We start from the raw sequence: 19,487 nt of genomic DNA on the forward strand, positions 1-19,487 counted from the left end.
GCAATACAACTGACAGTTCTATTTGTGTTGGTGCACTGTTTAGGTGCTGGCTTCTTTTTTTTTGTGTGTGTCTGTGTGTGGTTTTATTTCTTTGTTTTGTTTTGAAAAAGAAGGATGGATCAAACTCCGGGCAGCTCTTTAGTTAAGGAACAGAACACAAATCCAAAATTAGAAGTATGAATATCTGAAGTGCTGTTGAAAGTACACAATCAATCAATTGAGGCTGAACTCCTTTTTGTACGTGGTGACTACAAGAATGACCTTAAAAGTGGTCACTTAATATAATACTGGCCAAAGACCAAGAGAAACTCTTGCCATTATGGTGCACTGGAGAATTTTTTACTGAAAAGTACCACATAGAATATCTAAATTAATTCATAAGAGCACAAAGATCTATGATATTCAAAATCTTAGCTTGGACATATGCTACATGGCATTGCTCTGTTAATCACACTGCAGCTAAACAGAGCTCTTCACCAATTTTTAACTCACATGATCAATTGCTACAAAGCTGTCAAGCTTGATGCCAGCTCTTTTCATAGCTGCACTCTTGACCACAAGTCTAGATGAGCTTTTAGGGTTATAATGAGGAGTAAGCCAGAAGAAAATAGATGCCTGAAATCCTATAGCCAAGAAGCAGTAATTTCAAACAGCTCCCAATTTGGAACTGTCTGAGAGCAGAATAAGGACACAATCAAAACCAGACTCTGGAAGAATGTACTTGGAGCAAAGTATAGGTCAGTGAGTCTACAAGAAAAACCAAAACTAAAGGGTGGTAATGGATGAAGGCAAATGAGGAAAATCAGTGCAGACTAGAAAGCACAGTTTTTGCCTCCTCTAAAACAGCAGCAGAATGAATTCCAGAGTTGAAAGCCAGAGTCTACCATGTATTTTCAGCTACATAAGATTTTAAAGTCAAAAACACTGCTTCAAAATTCCTTTCATTTTGTTTCTCCACTGTCTGTGAAGCTGTTCCTGGGGACTTAAAAGCACTGTGACTGTTTCCCTGGAAGCACAATTGCAGTCAGGTTCAACCTTGATCACCCACGCTTCCCTCCCCTCTCATACCTCATCATTTACCATCAGCTGTGTTCCGCAGCGGTGCATCACTGCTGTGAAACTCTGCTTGAAGAAGCAGTAACACTTGCCTTTGTAAGCAATGGGGAATGACCTTAATTTATGCCCTGGCAGAGCCAGTGAGCAGGGCCTGAGCACCACTATCCAGCTGCCACCTGGCTCTGTGCCGAGCACCTCGCAGCAAGCACTTCGGGAACTGAAACTCTCACAGGCCTCTGAAATTGAGATTCAATTTCCACACAACGTGCCATTTTGTACTTTAAAGCCTCTGCCTTTTTCTTTCCATTGTCACTAAAGCAGTGCTGCCTAATGGGCAAACAGCAACTGCAACCAACATTTTTCTGGGTTTCTTCTTGTCTATGTACAAGCTGCTTCAGAGAGATTTGTAAGCTAAGCAGATCCTGGGCAACAGGAACACAACGGTTATTCTAACTGCATTGAGCAGCAAAACAGGAGAGCAATACTGAGATGCATCCCTTTACTTCTGAGTTGTGCACACAAGCAAACAGACAGATGAAATCTGACATATCTCCTTCACCTTAAAACATATTTTTTCTTATTTAGCCATTCCTCAGATTTCTTAGGTTCAAGCCCGGTAATCACTGCAAGGTAATGAGATATCTCAAATTGTCAAAACACTTAGCTGCACCATGCTGAGGATACACAACAGAAATGGCTAACAGAGAAGTTCAGATGTGAACAGATAAGAAGTGCTTCTGTAATGGGTCTGGCTGGCTGTCACAGTACATATCAGTATATGGAAGGGTGTTTTTTCAAGTGCAATAATTATTCCCATAGTAGTCTGAGAAAAAAAATAAATAATCTGAGCTGTTGATAAGCCATGTAAAATTCACTTTGTGTCTTATGATGAGTGGTTCCTAGGATGTCAATATTCACTCCTTAACAAGGTTGGCTTTAATTTAAGCTCATGATTAAAGTCTGAATTTATGTTTTTTAATTCTCCTTCCAGAACCACAGCCATAAATTAATGAGATGCAAGTGTAAAACATTTAATGTTATCCTTTATCATTTTTTTCCTTGTGGTTTTTTTTCATCATTGAAATTGTTGCATATAAAAATTAAATGAGGAATTCAAATAGAGTGGTAAATTGTTATTCCTTTTGATTTGAAGGCATGCAATGTAAATCGTAAATCTTTCAACTCCAACTTCACATTCACCAGTATGCTTGGGGTAATTGAAGCTCCTCTGGAACAGCATAAAACACTCAGAGCATATTGGCACTGCTTTGTATTGCCAGGCAACAAAACAGCTGATTATGTCTCCCAAATTACATCTCCTTCCAGCAACTCTGAGCATTCCCTTCCACAACATTACTCACAAACTGTCTGTTTTCTTGTTCTCTGATACACTCATGTCCCTTCTATTCTCGACTCAATTTTTCTAAATGCTAAAGAGTACTTTTTAAAAAACCTAATATTTTTAAAATATTTGCCTTCTCTCCTCTCTTACATAGGACTAAAACCTTAGGCTGCTTGAGCAAAGATGCTGTTTCATTTGCTTGCTATCTATCCATTTGGAAAGAAAGGAAATTTCCAGAGGACACACATTGTGTTTCATTCACAGTCTGTGGGTGGGAGTAGGCAGTCATTTAGAAAGAGGACAGCTGGGACGAGAGAATCTCTGTACAAGGCTTAGTGGGGTTTATAGAGAAGTTCAAAAGTACAGCAGTACTACTACTAGTAGTAAAAGCATCTTTGTTAACAGATACTCCAAACCCCAGAACTGTTCTAAAAAGATTTTTTTGCAGACCAAAATCAGGTGCAGAAATACTGAGGACACCCCGTATTTGTTCTTCTCATACATAAAGGAAGTTTCATATCCGTCAGAAAAGATAATCTCAATTTTTCTTTTGCTTCATAAATGCAATGCCTGCCTCCTTAATTAGAGAGGTTTGATCTGGATCTGCTGATAATATTTAAAAGCCACACATTTAATACCATTTTCAGTCAAAATATGTATCATAGATTCTACTGGAATCCCAAGGAGTTATGTGTTAATCTGCATGGAGAGGAAGCATATAAAATGTTTAGTTTGGTGAATTGCTTCCTAGTACAGCTTGCTTCGTAAAGGACTTGAACATGTAGATGGTTTTCCTGCAGATACCTACACTGATTTAGAAGAGACAAGTGCCTGCCACCTCCAGTTTTGCATCTCTTTATCATGTCCCCTTTAATTCCCAAATGAATTTATGAGACTTATAATCTATCTTAACTCTTTTAAATTAACACAGAAATATGGAAAGATGAAAGCCTAAAACGGGCAGAAAAAAAATAAAGCATCCCTTTTGGTCCATTCTCAAGTTGTTTCAACTTATTTGCACAAATCCATGAAAACAGCAAGAGGTGGAAGAAACAAAATATTCCCTGGGTAACAGCATCATTTTGTACTGCTAGTTAGCAGCAGCATTACATTTTAACAAATGCACTCCACATCTGTGTATCTATAGTGAATAAGATCCAAAAAAACACAAGGAAGTGAAATACGTCCTTTATGCTGAAATGTAATCCAGCCCTAATGATACAATGGCAATTATTTTCAAGAGAGGATGCTAAAAGAATCACTGGTACAGAATACCAAGCGAAGCAACAATAGTTTTCCTCAAAAACACCAACAGTGTCTATTAATGACATGGTAAATGGGATTGCAAAAAAAAAAATAATAAAAAAGAAGAAGTAAAAATAGGATGAAACGATTTCAGCCACTAAATAAAATTAATCCATCTCTTGGAAATGCAGAATGCAATGATTACAACCCATGGTTATCTGCTGCTTATAGCACCAGATCATCTTCTAGCAATAAAAAGAGTGAACATTCAAAACATCCAGTAAGATGTATGTGATAACACTGCAAGTAGGCATCTGGATGCCATTACAGGTAACATTTTCAAAAGGGCATTACTCACTGAAGTACTTAAAAATATCATTTGTGTTTATAATTTTACCTTTATCTATTTTTTAATTCCAAAGAGCCTGCATGCAATGCTAGGAAAATGAAGAGCTATTTTAATCTGCTGCTCCTATAGTCATTTACATGGTGAGATATACACTGTACTCTCAAATATACATGTTAAGAAATCAAGTTATCATTCTAAATAAGCCCAAATATCCTATAAGAAAAGAAATAGCAACAACCTTGACTTGATGTGTTGAATGTTTTTAAAGTACTGTAGCCTAAAACAATAAACATGTAAGTTCAGTAATATCTCACATACTGTAAATTAAGATAAGATAGCAGCTTGAATATTATTGCTTTGAATCAGGAATTTATAGTAAAACATCCGTAACATCCATTTCCAAACAAAACAAAACCAAACAAAAAGAACCCCCCAACATTATTCTATGTAAAAATAGCAAAACCTGGAGAAAATGTTTTTCTGTGGTTCTTACTACAGTTATCAGAGAAACTAATATTGACTGTACAGCTGTCTCCTGGATGGCAAGAAGGACTGTCCACAATAGTACAGAACAGCCTGAAAACAAATTCCTATGTTGCTACATGGTGGCAGAGGTTAAAGCAAATCATCTTTCTCTTGCAACAACAGAGAAAGACTATTCAACTATACATCACCTTAAGCTGCAGGAGAGTTGGGCAATGAGAGACTATGAACTGAGGAAGAACAAGTAAAAGGTAGAAACAGGGAAAGCCTGACTTCTGGCATCAGAGAATCTACTTTATCTCATGGGCTGATACCCAGGGAAAGCTTAAGCTGATTTGAGCCCTGTGAATATGTCAGAGGTATACAAACAGCATCTGTTGCACTGTGACAATCCAATGCCTCTAACAGTGTCCTGAGAAAGTGCAAGCCAGGGAAAGGAAATCATTGAAGAAAATGTACAGGAAAATAAACGTCTACGGAGAGGTAAAACAAGGACAAAGGGAACCACTCTTTCCTGCTCAGTGTGTTCACTCAATAGCCTCCCAAAAGGGTTACTGGGCATTCATGCCAAAACCTGACTCACAATATTAATATGCAACAATTCTGTGGATTAAGGCTGCCCAGAGCACTGTGGGTGCCCCATCCCTGGAGGTGCTCCAGCCCAGGCTGGACATGCCCTGGGCAGCCTGAGCTGGTGGGGGCAGCCCTGCCCATGGCTGGGGATGGGACTGGGTGGATCCCTTCCAATCCAAGCTGAACTGTGATTCTACGAGGATTCTATGATTAATGCTACAGTTGCTCATAGCTCTACAGAAATAAACCCCAAATGTAACCCCTGAGGAGCTGAAACCTAATTTTTCACTGACGGATGAGAATAAGAGAGTTAAAAATAAGTTATAAGTTCTGTTTCTTTACAAATTACCATGTTCATGACACAAAGAATGCCTCAAACATCCGTATCTAACTGTGTATTAAAATTGCCCATAACAAAAATGGTAGCTGCTAAGTAATTGAAACGTTTTTAAAAGCTATTATGTGAAATGAGCAAGAAACATACACTATGTAACTGCTGCTGGATATTGCTTCCATTCCTCCTAAGCTGTAAAGGGAGCTGACAGAAGTGATGTAGTCTCTGTGGTGGGAAGGCTCCCCTGGCAGGCAGAGCCTCAGGAGCCACATTGTGGTAACCAACACCACGACTGCAGCCTCTACATGTGCTCTTACAAAAATTACATTAAGCTTTATGTATGAAGGACTGGAGTGTGAGTGACGAGCTAAAACAGGAAGAGCATTAATAGCTGCAAATAGGATTGAGAGGGCTAATTGAAAGATACTGAGGAAGAAGTAGGAGACTCCTATGGCTATTGATCGGAAACTCACAAGAGGGGAAATCAGAGTACTAAAAAACAGAATTTATGGTTTATATTGCATGATAACAGTACATTGTACAGAGCTGCACAGATGATCCTAACCAAGAAACTTCCTCAGGGAAACATAAACATAGAAAGGAAATAGAGGTGGGATTAAATAATGCTCTGAAGTCAGCTCTTCATATAAAACAGAAGGCTACGTTGTTGCTACTCACATTATATAACACACTTATAATTTTACACTATTATTAATATTGCCTGTTCTTATGGGTTTATGCATCAAACAATAATTTTGCTCAGATATCTGAAGGAGAAACAGAAATTTTGACCCGAAAAACCCCCATAAAACTTAATGGTGAATACTGCTTCTAGTGGAAGCTGTGCAACAATACCCTTTATCATCAGGAAAACTGTCAGTAAATCACCACAGAGAGGACAGCCGCATGTGGCCACTGCACAGTCAGTAACTATGCAAGCAAGGCAGGAGGCCACAACACCTCGATCACCCCAAGAGGCAGCTATGCCAGATAAGTAAACACAAAACCAAATGATAATTTTCAATTAGAAAAATAAAGGAAAGAGATAGGAAGAAAAAGAATGTTTGTTTTCAATCTATCATAATAGGCATTCACAAAAAACAAGAGTGAAGATTTGACTAAGAGACAGGTGTTAAGTGGTTTATGTAGCTCTAGAGGTAGCGATTTATCCCATAATGGACTAGCCTATGCATTAATTGGGAAGCCACATACATAACAAATGTACAGTGACATTTTGATGCTTCGCTTCTCACTTCCCCTGCCAGTCCATCTCCCTGGTTTGCAATATGTCAACCTTTAGAGCGAGAAAATAAATGTTTCAACTCTTTCCCCGTGAGAGTATTCAGAAACAAGTACTTCCAAGTGTATAAGCACTGCCATGACTCTCTCCTTGAAGAGAACAGTCATTGCTATTTACACAGACCGCCGAAAAGAGGATTTAGCTAGAAGCTCGTTTACAATGAAACACCCTTCTCATGACATTTTCCTATATTTCTTATCTAATTTGTGTTTATGTGCTTCTTATTATCTAATCTCAGGTGTGCTTAACCTAACAAATCCCTAACAATTCAGGAGCAGTAGAGAAGTTTTACATGGATAAACAGAGATAAAGGTTATATATGTTTTCTAATTTATGCATTAGAGCTAGAAGGTTAGTCTTGAGTTTTCCACAGATCTGCTAATCACTCCTGGACATGCTCAAGCACAAGCTCCTTCCTAAGCTATGCAAAGCATACACGAATGTTTAGTGCCGTGGTTTGTCTTCTCCTGGGCATATCAAACCACATCAGCGTGGCTTTATACTTTTAACCCCCACCAACATATTCCCAAGGTCCTTTTCCTCATGTCATTTGGCTGTATTTGCTGCCAATGAATGCTCCTGCTAGGTGAATTAAATTCTTTCTCTGTAGTTTTCATTTACTGTCTTTCTAGAAGGCCACCAGCACACTAAGCAGGTGATATTACATTAAAAACAAACAAACAAACAAACCCCAAAACCTTCAGGGTTGAATTCAGTGAAATTCAGTCTTTAACTTGAAAACTTTCTGTTCGGGTTTTTCAAACAAAAGCACAGCAAAGGAGATGGTATGTGAGATAATGCAAGGACAGGAAAGATATTGATGCTATGAGCTTTTTATCAGTACTCCTATGTTTGTGATGCTCAGTTCGTGCTCTGCTTAAAAAGGCACAGCTTCCTTCTGTGCACCTGGAAAAAGGCCAAATTGCTGTGCTACAAAGCAACTGGGAAGAGGCATCTCCATCTCTGGAGCTAATGCCATTCCTCTACAAATGGAGACAAAGACAGACAGTGAAGGAAATGACATAAGTTCCGATGTAAGCAGATTACTTCCCTCCACCCCACATGACACTGTTTTGCAAATTCCAACTCTGAATGCACTGGGATTACATTCTGGAGGAAGGAATACACTATTTAACAAACAGTCCACTTCCAAGTCTCAGTAATTACAATACTAGGCTACAAGACAGACAGAAGGTACTTGCCCTTTAGACCCTCCCTCTAGGAACACATCTGTAGTTAACTAATGGCATCCTTTGCATTTGGTCCAGCAGTTAAAATGTCCAACAATGCCTGCAGAACGTAACAAAGCAGACTCAACACAATGAAGAATTCAGAACAACCAACAAATTATTGGCAATTAGCTTGACATCCCTAGAGAACTGAGTGCAGCACTGTCCAGTTCCCTGCCCACCTATCTAGTGCACTTGCTATGGGGTCTAGTGGCCCTTCTCCTTATTAGAAACCTGCCATTAATCTCCACACCAAGGTCAGCAATCACAAGGTCTAAGCAATCCATACTTAATCCACCATCTGCCCTGGCCTCAGTCTCCACAGCAAAATTATAAATGTCCATTTCCTCCCCATGTGATTATAAGTGCACCAGTGGAGCACTGTCAATCAGAACACAAGCAAGAGCTGTACTTTGCAGCAGAATATAGGCTGCATGCTGTTGCATAAACTTGACATTACTGATGAAAGGTGGAATAATACAAGGATGGTAACAAAGATGGTAACAGATATTCAAAAGGTTATTTATGAGGAAAAACTCATTGATATGGATGCCATCACTGGGAAATGCTGAGGCGATCTCCACCAGGGAGCAACCTCCAAGAGATGCTGCCTTAGTGGTGGTCAGCCCTTAAATGAGGTCTAGAGGAGGTGGAGTCAAGCTCCACCCCTTCCAGGAGCACAGCTAAATTACTCTCACCTGTGCTCTCACAGCTGACCCAACACTTGCATCAGCTGATTAATCAGAGGTTCAGGCTGTGATTACCAATTTCCCATACAACTGAACTCAAGATTCATCAGAATAAAACTCGCTGTGCTTACTCCTCACAGTCTACTGAGCACAGAAGTCAAGATTGTCACTTTGCTAGATGCAATTTCATTGCATTTTTGCTGTGTTGGACTGGATAAAAAACAAAAATTGTAAAAATGGGAAAGGAACCAAGAACCTAAACTCCATTCCCCAGTACAGATTTTTCCATCTGTATTTCTTATTTTCTCTCTCTTAAGTCTTCAACCACTCTCAATTTTGAACCTTAATTCTATAGACCCATTTTCATCTTTGTTTTCTATTGTCTTCTGGTTTCAGTTTCATTTTTTTTCCATTTACTTCGCTTTAAATATTACTCTTCCTATTACATCACCCAGTTTTTGAGTGCTTATGTGTAATTATGAATTACTTTTTCATACACCTTTGAAGCTTCTGCATGTCATCTTCCACCTGATGGATGACTTTGGAATGTATCCCAGGTACACAGTCAAGTTCACAGACACGCAGAACATGTCAGCTCTATTCCCTTCAGGTTTCTTATTCTAATTAGTCTTGTAATCTGAAAGAAACACTATTCCTATGAGTTCCTGTAGATGCTCCTTGAAATTTAATAGCAGCAAGTGATGGCAAAGAGAGAGAGGAAGAAAAGAGTTTAAGAAACAAAGTATAAGTAAAGGACATTCAAGTAGAGAGTATAAGAAGAAACAATATATTGTGAAAGGAAGGTCAGTGCAGGACAGTGGGGGAGTTTTTAAAACCAAGGAATGTGGAAAGTACAAGAGGAAAGAGGAAAAAGAAATTAACCAGGACTGCAACTTGCTGTCCCATATTTGGTAGGTTTGAAAAGGAATTCTTTCCATTAGATGATCATCTAAACTCTGAAACAATTTTGTGGGGACAGGTGATGGAAGAACTAAAAACTACCAACTTTCACAATTCTCATGATAATTTTCCTACAAACAATGTCTGGATCCTCAGAAAGGTCAGAGTTACAAGGGCTTAAAAGCACTGAGCATCCTTTAGCCAGGCTCCATATCTCACCATCTCTGGATTAGTTTTCACCTTCCTGGACACAACCACTTATTCCACACAAAGCCTACAAATCACTAGGACTTGCTAAAAGAGATCGTTTACAGTTCTTAGCTGCAGTTTATGTGCTTAGTCACACTCTGCTATAGCTTGGCAAGAAGTTCTTTCTACCATCAAATGGCTGAGTAAAAGGAAATGTACTGAGTCACCACAGTTAAACCTATATGCTAGGATCCACAGCTAACGTAATGTACTTCTGCCAGAAAATGCTGATTTGTTAGAAATGAGTCATAGGAGAAATTTAATGAAAACTAATCTTCCAAGAGCAAGCAAGCCAGGAGCAGCTTGCTTGCATCCCTTCGCCACTATTCTGCTGCTGACTAAGGAAGGCTGCCAGACCCCGGAGAGCTATACCCACGATGCACACACTGACACAGCTGAGATGCTGGGAGTGCACTTTCTCTCCATTACGGATGATGTACAGGGAGTTTTCTTCCCCCACTAGATTCAGTACTGTCAAGACTGGTGGGGAAATAAATGTATCTCAAAGCAACAACCTGTCCTTGGTGCAGTTATTTTTTACAGTTTCTAAAAACAGCAGCAAAACTCCTGTGATTTTCTTTATAATTCTCAACATACTTGTTAGTCAATGCATTTCATTTAAGGTCTCGCTTTGCATTTGAAATTTAAGTTACAGTTTCTACTAAAACATTTATCATCCTGAAATTGTACTGTAAGATAAATTCAGCACCCATCTTCTCCTGACTGTACTAATAACAGCAACCTGTATCTTTAATGTGTACTGCAATGCGCACTGCTACCTCATGGGCAGATACACAGCAGCTCTAACATTACTGGCTCTGTTCTGCAGGCTGATTCTGCACAGGGATAGAATCAATGCCTTAAAAAGCCATTTACATATGCAAAGCTACGCATATAAAACCATCTTTGCAGGACCAGTGATTTCATCTCTTTGTTCATTAAGGAACATATTTTTCCCTCACTTCATGCATTTTAAAACATCCCTCTAATGAGTTTACACAGTAAGCACTAATATTTCTTCTAACATTTTTCCATTAGCTCTGTCAGACTCAATCTCTTATCATTTGTCAAGCTACACAGAAAATCTGATAATTAACAAATATGTTGCCGTTGTTGCTCAGTGATGAATGCAGCTGTATAAGAGCACGGGTCTCTGCCTTCATAGTATTTGTTGTTCACTCTCACCTTGACAGAGAGTGATGTGGAGGTGTATAAGATGCCATATGAAGCACTACATTTGAATTGTGTGTGCCATCACACATTCAAATATAACATATATACGCATACATACAATGCATATATTTAGAATACCTATTACATGGCTCAGTGGAATAACATAAGAAAAGGAGAAGGGGAGTCAACAGCATGCTGTGGTTACATTGTTCTCTAAGGTTTACCATGGAAAACACTTGCTGTTTTTCACAACTGATTTTCTAGCAGTGACTTCTCTTAGCAGGTTTAAGTATTGCACAACTTAAGCTACAGATTCTGACACAAAATGTTTGGCCTCTGTTTCTCTTTCACAGATAACATTAACACCAGGGTAGTTTTTCTCACAGGAAATTGCTACTTTGAAGCCACCCATCCATTTTCTAGAAAATTTCAGCTCCAGAAAGCAATAAATATTGAACAGAAATGAGCAAAGGAGCAGGTCACAGGGACACAGGTTACTGAGTAGCAGCTGGCACTCATTCATTCTATTGTAGAGCAGAGAATGGGTCTGGATGTTGCAGACTGAAATGGTTTAAAAGACTACAGAGAACAGATATAGGGCCTTTTAATACTGTACTGCTCATTCCAGGTTGGTATTTTCTTGTCCTAAGTTACCTGCAGTACGATGCAGAGACAAGGTGCTCTGTCTAGGATTTTATCATCCTGAACTTGATCTTGCAGGAAGAAGCCATACATTCATTTTTCACATCTTATCACATCTTTGCCTATGGTAAAACACACTGTGCTCATTGCTGCATAGAAAATGCACTTGTGTTAAGAAGAATTAACCATTAATTAATCCTAACATCAGAAGTAAGGTCTACTTCAGCAATTACTCCTGCCAAAAGAGAAAATATAACTTTTACTTTTCAATTTTTATTACATAGCTCAGCTGACCCTATGCATGGCAATTTGTGAATTCCTCCCCCCTCCCCTTAACTGAGTAGCTTTCTAACACAAATTAAGCATTTAGGATGATCAAAGTAACAATGCATTATAGTAAAATCAGCTACTGTAAAAATACAAAGTCGTTTTCTTTAACAAGTGATTTTGTTTGCAAGTGGTGATGGTATTCTGAAACTGCATCCCTAATGGCGAGTAAACATGGTCTGTTCTGTCACTTTGATGGATGTTCACTGCAGTAGTCCGTTATGAAGAGGGAGACGGGAGGACGGGACATCTTTTTATCTGCTTAATGGTAAATAATAGCACATTCATTGCTTATTATTCCTCTCCTGTTGGGCTGATCTGTCTTCCCATCTATCAATTCCATGATGCTACACAAGCTACAAAGATGGTAAAGTCTTGCATCTTTCCCTAGTAAAAAAGCATAGCTGCGATACGCTGCCTGTGCTGCTGCAGTCATCAGTAAAAGCAAAGCTGGATGCCTCTCTGCAAACTCAAATAGGTCTGTCAAAAATGCACCTCTGTGCTCTCCCCAAACCAGACTTGATTGCTCCTGTACTTTTTGCTGATGAAAGGATGGAATCTAGGGGGCATTGCCTCTGAGATGCTGAGAGGTGGGGCCTCTCCCTGTGTTGGGCTGTACCATGCGAAGTTGGACACTGGGGGGAAATGGCAATCTGCTTCTGGCTTTCTGAGGTCTGCCAGGAAGGCTAATTGAGTAGATAACCACTGTGATCTGAGAGATGAGCCATGTGCTCAGCTGAGATGCATAAAGAACTCATTTACTTATGCCAATTAAACAAAAGAAAATCAGTGAGTTTTTTTCCATTCAGGAAGAAGTCCCAAATTTGTGCCATTTAATACATATATTTTTTCTATATATTCAGCCCACATATAGTAGTTGAACTCCGAATTAATTTTTCTTAGAAATAATAATAATAAAAAAAATATTACAGTGCTCACCTATCAGCATGTTATCCAGGAAAATCTCACTAACCTCAAATTGTTAGATACATCTTTTGTGACCTGATATTCATTGCTCACACTGTAGCATTTATTCTGCTGGAAAAAAACCCTGATCATTAAAAATGTGAAACAGTGAAGAAAAAATATCAACAAGCAAGGAAGTAAGGTCTTGAAAATATTCCTTAGAGCATGCTGTTATTTGGACTGAAGTGTTTTGATCTAAGGCTTACTTATGAGCTAGTCACTTCTGAGAATTTAAGGAAGTTTTATTGGCATCAAATTGGTGTAAGATAAAGGTCAACCTATTCCATTTTAACGAGTGAAGCAAGATTATTTACCACTCAATTTACAGACCCAAGGAAAGTGAGTTCTGCACTTCATCCATTGGGAGAAACAGAGAAAAAAAAGATGCAACCCTTGTTTCCTGACAAAAAAACCAACCCACTCTGTAACTGGGGACTGCCTCACAACCACACTAACAAAACATCTAAAGAAATATCAAGGTGTAAACCACTCAAAGCTGATCAGATAATTAGACTGACTGTCACTTAGAACTTGATGATAAGAGGTGCTGAGCAAAGTGCAAAGATCCTCAAGTGAATGCTGCATGAAAGCTGCATCCTCCAACGTAAATGCAGTCTCTGCTCTGGAAGTAGGAAGATGCCAGGTCCTTTAAAGATCAAGCCATAGGAAGACTGGGAAATCTCAGTCTAAACCTTTGCACTTAAAAAGTCTTTTTAAATATTTGTTGTTCAATGAGGGTAAATTCCATTCATTTCTCCATGTTGTTGCCCATTTAATGAGGCAGAAAAGCATTTTATTACTCCCTTCTGATGAATATACAAGCAGAAAAACCCAAAGTTGAGCGGTTAAACAAACAGTAAATTATTTTCAAACCTCCTACTTCTGTGTTGCTGTTTCTCTACTTTTTTCCAGCAGTTACTGCCATCAATCTTTTTAGCTTAGCAGAAAAGGATTCAAGAGAAATTTCCTTTTATACTTCGTAGATGTTTAAACTGAAAGATTAACAGAAGAAATCACTTCTACCTAAAGCAAATCCAGTGCAAGGTCCCATGAAAGTTGGTAAACTGAAATAAACTTTTCCTCCAAATGCCTCCTCTGAAATTCTTGAATGATCGCCTATGGTTAAACTGGAATGCATTTGGAAAGGTTTGAATTGAAACACAGCTAAACCAAAAGACATTTTGGCTTCCTACAGAGGTGTGAAGGATAAAAAAGGGATTTTGATGGACAATGAGTCGTTACTGTGAATTATGCAGTGAGCTAAAAGGACACTGGAATAGTCATCAAAGTTCCTAAGAATGGCTCTCTTCCAGATGAGCTAATAGAGCAGCTCTGTGCTTGGAGGTTAACTGAAATCAAATCTAAGAGTGCTGTGAAATACATTTGCTGTACTTGACTTTCAGAAGTGAGAGGTGATTCTGCTGACCTGACTGGCAGCAACAGCTCTGTTTCACACCACTATCCACATGAAGATGGACACAAAGCTTTACCTAAAACACATAAGACAAGCTTTACGCTCTGCGAAGATATTTTAAGGAATCAAGAAGTATTGTTTTGAAATCTATGGAATCATTTACTGAATTTTCAGATATAATCAGTAGGAAGGAATCATTGACCAGCAGTAATCAAAAAACAGGCTTAGAGGATATGCGACTGTAAAAGCAGACAGTCCTGAGATTAAAGACCTTGGAGGTCCTTCCCAGCCTGATGGAATGAAAGTAAAACCCTAGAATCGAAGGAGCTTACTGTAAAAAATGAACATCGTTTCATTTTTGCTATAACATGACTGTGTGTCATTTTTAGGAGCCACACATTTTTCAGGTACAGTGCTAACATTAATTATTGATTGGTTATAGAAGTGTCAGCTCTCTCTGGGCACAACTACACATGTCAAGCCGTGAAATAATAAAAGCATGTTCTTTGAAATGAGTTAGTATGCAGCAGAGGGCTTCCTTTTCCTTTATCAATAACTGATTTATAATTTTAAAGAATTGTTCTCACTACGTTTTTTTGAGAGGAAAAAGGAATTTTCTACCTTAAAGCTACATTATCTTCATTCAGTATAAAGACCACAGAGATGTAATGTGATAAAGTCTGCACAGCCTGTGGCTCTGTTACAGATCTGTTGTGCCATTTTTCAAAGATCAAGCCTTACCCAGAACTGCATCTTCCATATTGCTAGAAGAGCCCACACCATGTGGCGGGCTTGGCTATGCTGGTGCAGAAGTGCAAGCAGAAACACGAACTTGAGCTACAAAACCAGGAAGTGCACGACCTGCGCTGCCCTTGACAGCTCTGGCTCTAAGGCCATGGTTCTCTGAAGCCCAAAGTTAATGCAATGGGGAGCTGGGACTGATTTCAAGAGCACAAGAGTCTAAGTTAGTGTTGGTATTCAAGTGTAACTCTAGCCCGTGAGCCTCAATAACAAAAGTCTCACTGATTTCAATTAAAGGAGGCTTGGGTCTATTTACTGAAACTCAAGTCAATTCTTGGAAAAATAATTAATTCCTTGTCATGCCTCATGTGTATTGATTTTTGTAATTACAATAAAATTGGAGGCAAGGGTGGGAGGAAGGAAATGCACCTGATTTGTGTTTAATGTTATGCACAGGTAGTCAAGGACAAAAACTGAGATGCACACCCATCCTCAACACATTCTGCTGTGATTAGGTGAGTGGGTGGCAGACACACTGTAAAGAAGAATCTAAAATCACACACTGATGTGCAGAATTCAGTACTGTGGTGTAAAAAGCTGTTCTATGGTACCTCCATAGCATGTAGAAGAGATGCCCAAGGGGAAGAAGATACAGACAGGACAAGCTTAATGTGTAGTATTAATGACTAAGGAACGAAGACAAAACATTAGAACAGAGGAGAAAAAAATATAAGCTGTTGCTGATGATTTAGTAGCAAGTAGATAATGTACACATAAATAAAAAAAAGAAAAAGAAAGGAGAAAAGAAAATACATATGGCTTTACTTGGCAATGATGCTATTAGGAAAAGACAGCATGAGAGCATTTGAACTTCGCTTCCACTCTGTGTTCACTACAATGGCACTCAAGTTGGGACTTTTTTTAACCTGACTTTTTAAGAGATGTTTCTCCTTTTCTAAACATGGTTGTGCAAATGGTTACCTTGTTTCTACATACAGAAAAAAGAGATGTGACAATGTTACTCAATATTGACAACGCTCATAAAGATGTTCTAATTACTTACAAAGACACAGTAAGACATTTAGGGCTCATTAAAGTCAATATTACACTGACGTCAGCAGGACCGCAACTTGAAGAATTATTTCCACAATTTGCCTAACATTTTCCACTCTCCAATTCTTCCAAGGGGAAAAAAAAACTATCTTTTACATTGATGATGGCCGATCTGTCTCCAATGGAATTACTGTAACAATACTAAAAATTCTTTCCCTCATATTTAACGTTTTGTTTAGGGGTTGTTGATACTGCCAGAAAACCCTTTTGACAGAGCTAGCATAAATTGTAATGGGCGTTTTGACACTGAAGCACCCAAGCCCAGCCTATTAAAAAAGTGTCTCTGGACAGGTTGCTGTATGCATAAAATACACTGGTGATCCTCATCTCAGAATGTGTTTGATCTATTCTATATTGCATGCCCTGTCACTAGGGAAGCTTATGAGGTGAATACAGAGATGGAATATGAACATGAAGGAAAAAATAACACCGTAAAAAATGAGAAATTATGTTTTACCTAAATCCTCTTGTGCCAGCAAATAGCACATACCATCATAAATTCAGCAAAGTCTGCCCATTTTGGTACATGGGAAAGGAAAGAAAAAAAAAGCAGCCAGACTCTGTTAGGCATGTTAGAGTAGAGGATTTACTCTGGAGAACCTGAGAGCACTGACTGAGGAGTGCTGGTTGCTGCAGTGCTGTGACTGATGGCCAGATGCAGGGGAAGACAAGGGATCTGGAGCTGCTCTATGCCATGATCTAATGCTTGGCACATGGACAGCTGAGGAGTTTAATGCTACCAGTCCACCATAATCTTTCAAAATGCAACCCAAGTCCTGCATCTTCAGTACAGATTTGCTGTTTATGAGTGAATCAATAAATTTGAAAAACATCAAATTAAAAAGAATGCACAGAGACGTAACTGCGTACAAGTATTTGTGAAGTACTACGGGATTATTCTTTGATATACATTCAGCATTTAAATTCCACTTTCCTTAGTTCACATGCCTGAGAAGCTCACAATCCTGTAACATCAAATACAAACCACAATATCCTGTGTGTTTTTTAAACCCAGATACCCATAACACGATAAGTTCCAAGCAACTTACAAAAATAATTTTTAAAATGAGAGTAGGAAATCAGAAATGCAAACATAGTCATTTTTCCAAGTTACTGTAAATTTCTAGCTATGCAGACCTCAGTCTAATTTGTTCTCTCGGTAATTCACAGAAATGACACGACAACACCATTTATACGACACCTGATACTGAAATCCAAGTTGTAATACAAACACGTAAACATTAGGACTGCAGACACAGACAAGAAATTAAAGTGAAGCCTAGAACATGTACTTGAGCAAGTGGAGAAATAATGAAAGCAGAGATGACACAATGGGCTGTGAAGAACCATACTGGGATATGAGCTCTGCTGAAAACAGGTCTCTGCGTGACAGTCTGGTTATACAGTTACCTACTCTTCCTGCAGAAAAATCACGTATAAGAGAAGACTCCAAACCTTCTCCACTGAAGTCATTGGCAAAACTACCACCAACTTCACTAGGAGCAGGAGTCAGCCCACAATATTTTGGATCAGGAACTGTGTTTCAGAAGACTGCATGCAGATACCACATCTGTACGAAATTAAATAGGGGAAATCCAGCAAGCAATATAGAATATTTGGAACTAACACTATGAAAACTCTTAGTGTTTTCCACAAAAACGCACCAATTATCATAAATATCTGAGGCAAGTATGCTAAAAAGATATCTCTTTTTCTTGTCAATGTAAACTGTGTTTTGTTTTTGTACTGCTAAAGTACATTAGAGGGAAGGGCACACTCTGCTGGTCAGAAGCACCAGTTACACCAAAAGCTTTTTATTGATATCACAAGTACTAAAAAATAAACCCAATGTTATGACATCTGACTTGTGGTGGTGCTCCTCACTAGGCTGCTGTTTGAGTTACCTTTATTTCAACCTGATTATTAAAAGAAAATATTCACAGTGCTGTGTATGGAGTTTCACGCGTTTAAATATAAACTTACATGCTATATAGAATACTTTATTTCCTGAAGATCGTTTAAAAAATACTGTTTAAAAGTCTTTACCTTGGGCTTTTCATCCAGTATTTGCTGACGAATCTCCTTGTGTTTTTCTATCAGTTTCTCCTGTCTTTTACTCTGAGCATCCTCTAGCTGTAAAAAAAACAGCAGATAATCACCTCAGACACTGCATAGCTTCTCCTTCCCACCCCTTCTCTGGCAATAGTTTATATTATTTTGCTTCAGCTTTTAACCTGTGAGATATTTGAGATGAATTCTGCTCCCAGAAGAAAAGTCTTAGAGCCCTAAATGAACATGCTGGCAAATTTTGCGCTTCATCTCATGCAGTGCTCAAGTGTATGCCTAACCGCAATAGGAATTAAGCATACTTCACTTGCCGATTCTTTATGTTGTTTTCTGAATCAAAGCCTCTGTAAGCAAAAATGGGCCAGCTTTTGAGTTTAACTCCCTCTGAGATAAAATTAAGAGAATATTCAAGAGCAGCATAAGTTTCATAACAACTTCCCACTTCAAAGCACTGCTGTTTGTACTGTCAGCCCACGGTAAAACATGTACAGCTACAGAAACACTAACATCTGTAATGAAATTCTGCAACTTCGATTTACAGTACTCTCAGAATGCTTTATGTATTTCAGTAACTGTACAAAAGTCCATTTGAGCTTAAAATATACTCTACAATTAACTGTATATTGACTTTAGGAGTTCTGTGTGCACTCTTTACAGTCATGAAAAAGAACGCCAATTAAAAAATCCACACAGTTAAGACATTTCTCAGTACCTGAAAGAAACCACGGAGTATATTTTCCATGAATAAACACCAGATCCAAAAAAAGAATTACAACTTTATTAAAATATGCCCTCACTACCACCTCCTAACCCTACCTACTAAAACTTACAAAGTTATGTCTGAAATTACAGTTTTTCCTTGAGTGGAATGTCAATAGAAGTCTACACTGCATCTGTTAAAAATCTGTACTAGTGGAGCACTTACATAGAAGCTTGGAATTTGTAGTGTAAAACAGAACCTAAATCATGAAAGGTGACATTTTGCACCCAAAATGAAAAATAAACATACAGCCTGACATACCCTTTTTATGTATTGCACCACCTCCTGGATATATGATCGAATCATTTCAGTCTTCTCTCTGGAAAAAGCAGTCAATAAGTTACAATAGATCACAAGATCACATCAACATATTTTAATGCCCCCAGCTTTCTTCAAAATGTTTTGAATGTATGGTCCTGCCCACTGAACATTTTGTCTTTTCCTTGCTGTGCTTTGTTTTGTAACAGGCCACAGCACTGTTGTATGAAGGGCTTTGATTTCCTCATGAGACACTGCACCAACACCTCCGTTCCTT

General features: G+C 38.6%; 1 protein-coding gene across 4 annotated transcripts in view; it reads right to left on the bottom strand.

Moving 5' to 3' along the window:
• The window catches only part of PLCB1 (phospholipase C beta 1), a 345,117-nt gene that overhangs the window by 41,954 nt on the left and 283,676 nt on the right, over window positions 1–19,487 (bottom strand). For 3 of the 4 annotated variants that reach the window (XM_015857085.2, XM_015857086.1, XM_015857087.2), the window contains exons 30-31: window positions 19,214–19,271; window positions 18,172–18,258 (exon numbers count right to left, since the gene is read on the bottom strand). In XM_015857085.2, the coding sequence (XP_015712571.1) occupies window positions 18,172–18,258; window positions 19,214–19,271 (145 nt within the window). Of the gene's footprint in view, window positions 1–17,653; window positions 17,696–18,171; window positions 18,259–19,213; window positions 19,272–19,487 lie in introns of those variants that run through there. The other variant, XM_015857089.2, reaches the window with a different exon arrangement.

The sequence above is a fragment of the Coturnix japonica genome, chromosome 3 (assembly GCF_001577835.2).
Source record: "Coturnix japonica isolate 7356 chromosome 3, Coturnix japonica 2.1, whole genome shotgun sequence".
In the NCBI taxonomy this organism is placed as follows: domain Eukaryota; kingdom Metazoa; phylum Chordata; class Aves; order Galliformes; family Phasianidae; genus Coturnix; species Coturnix japonica.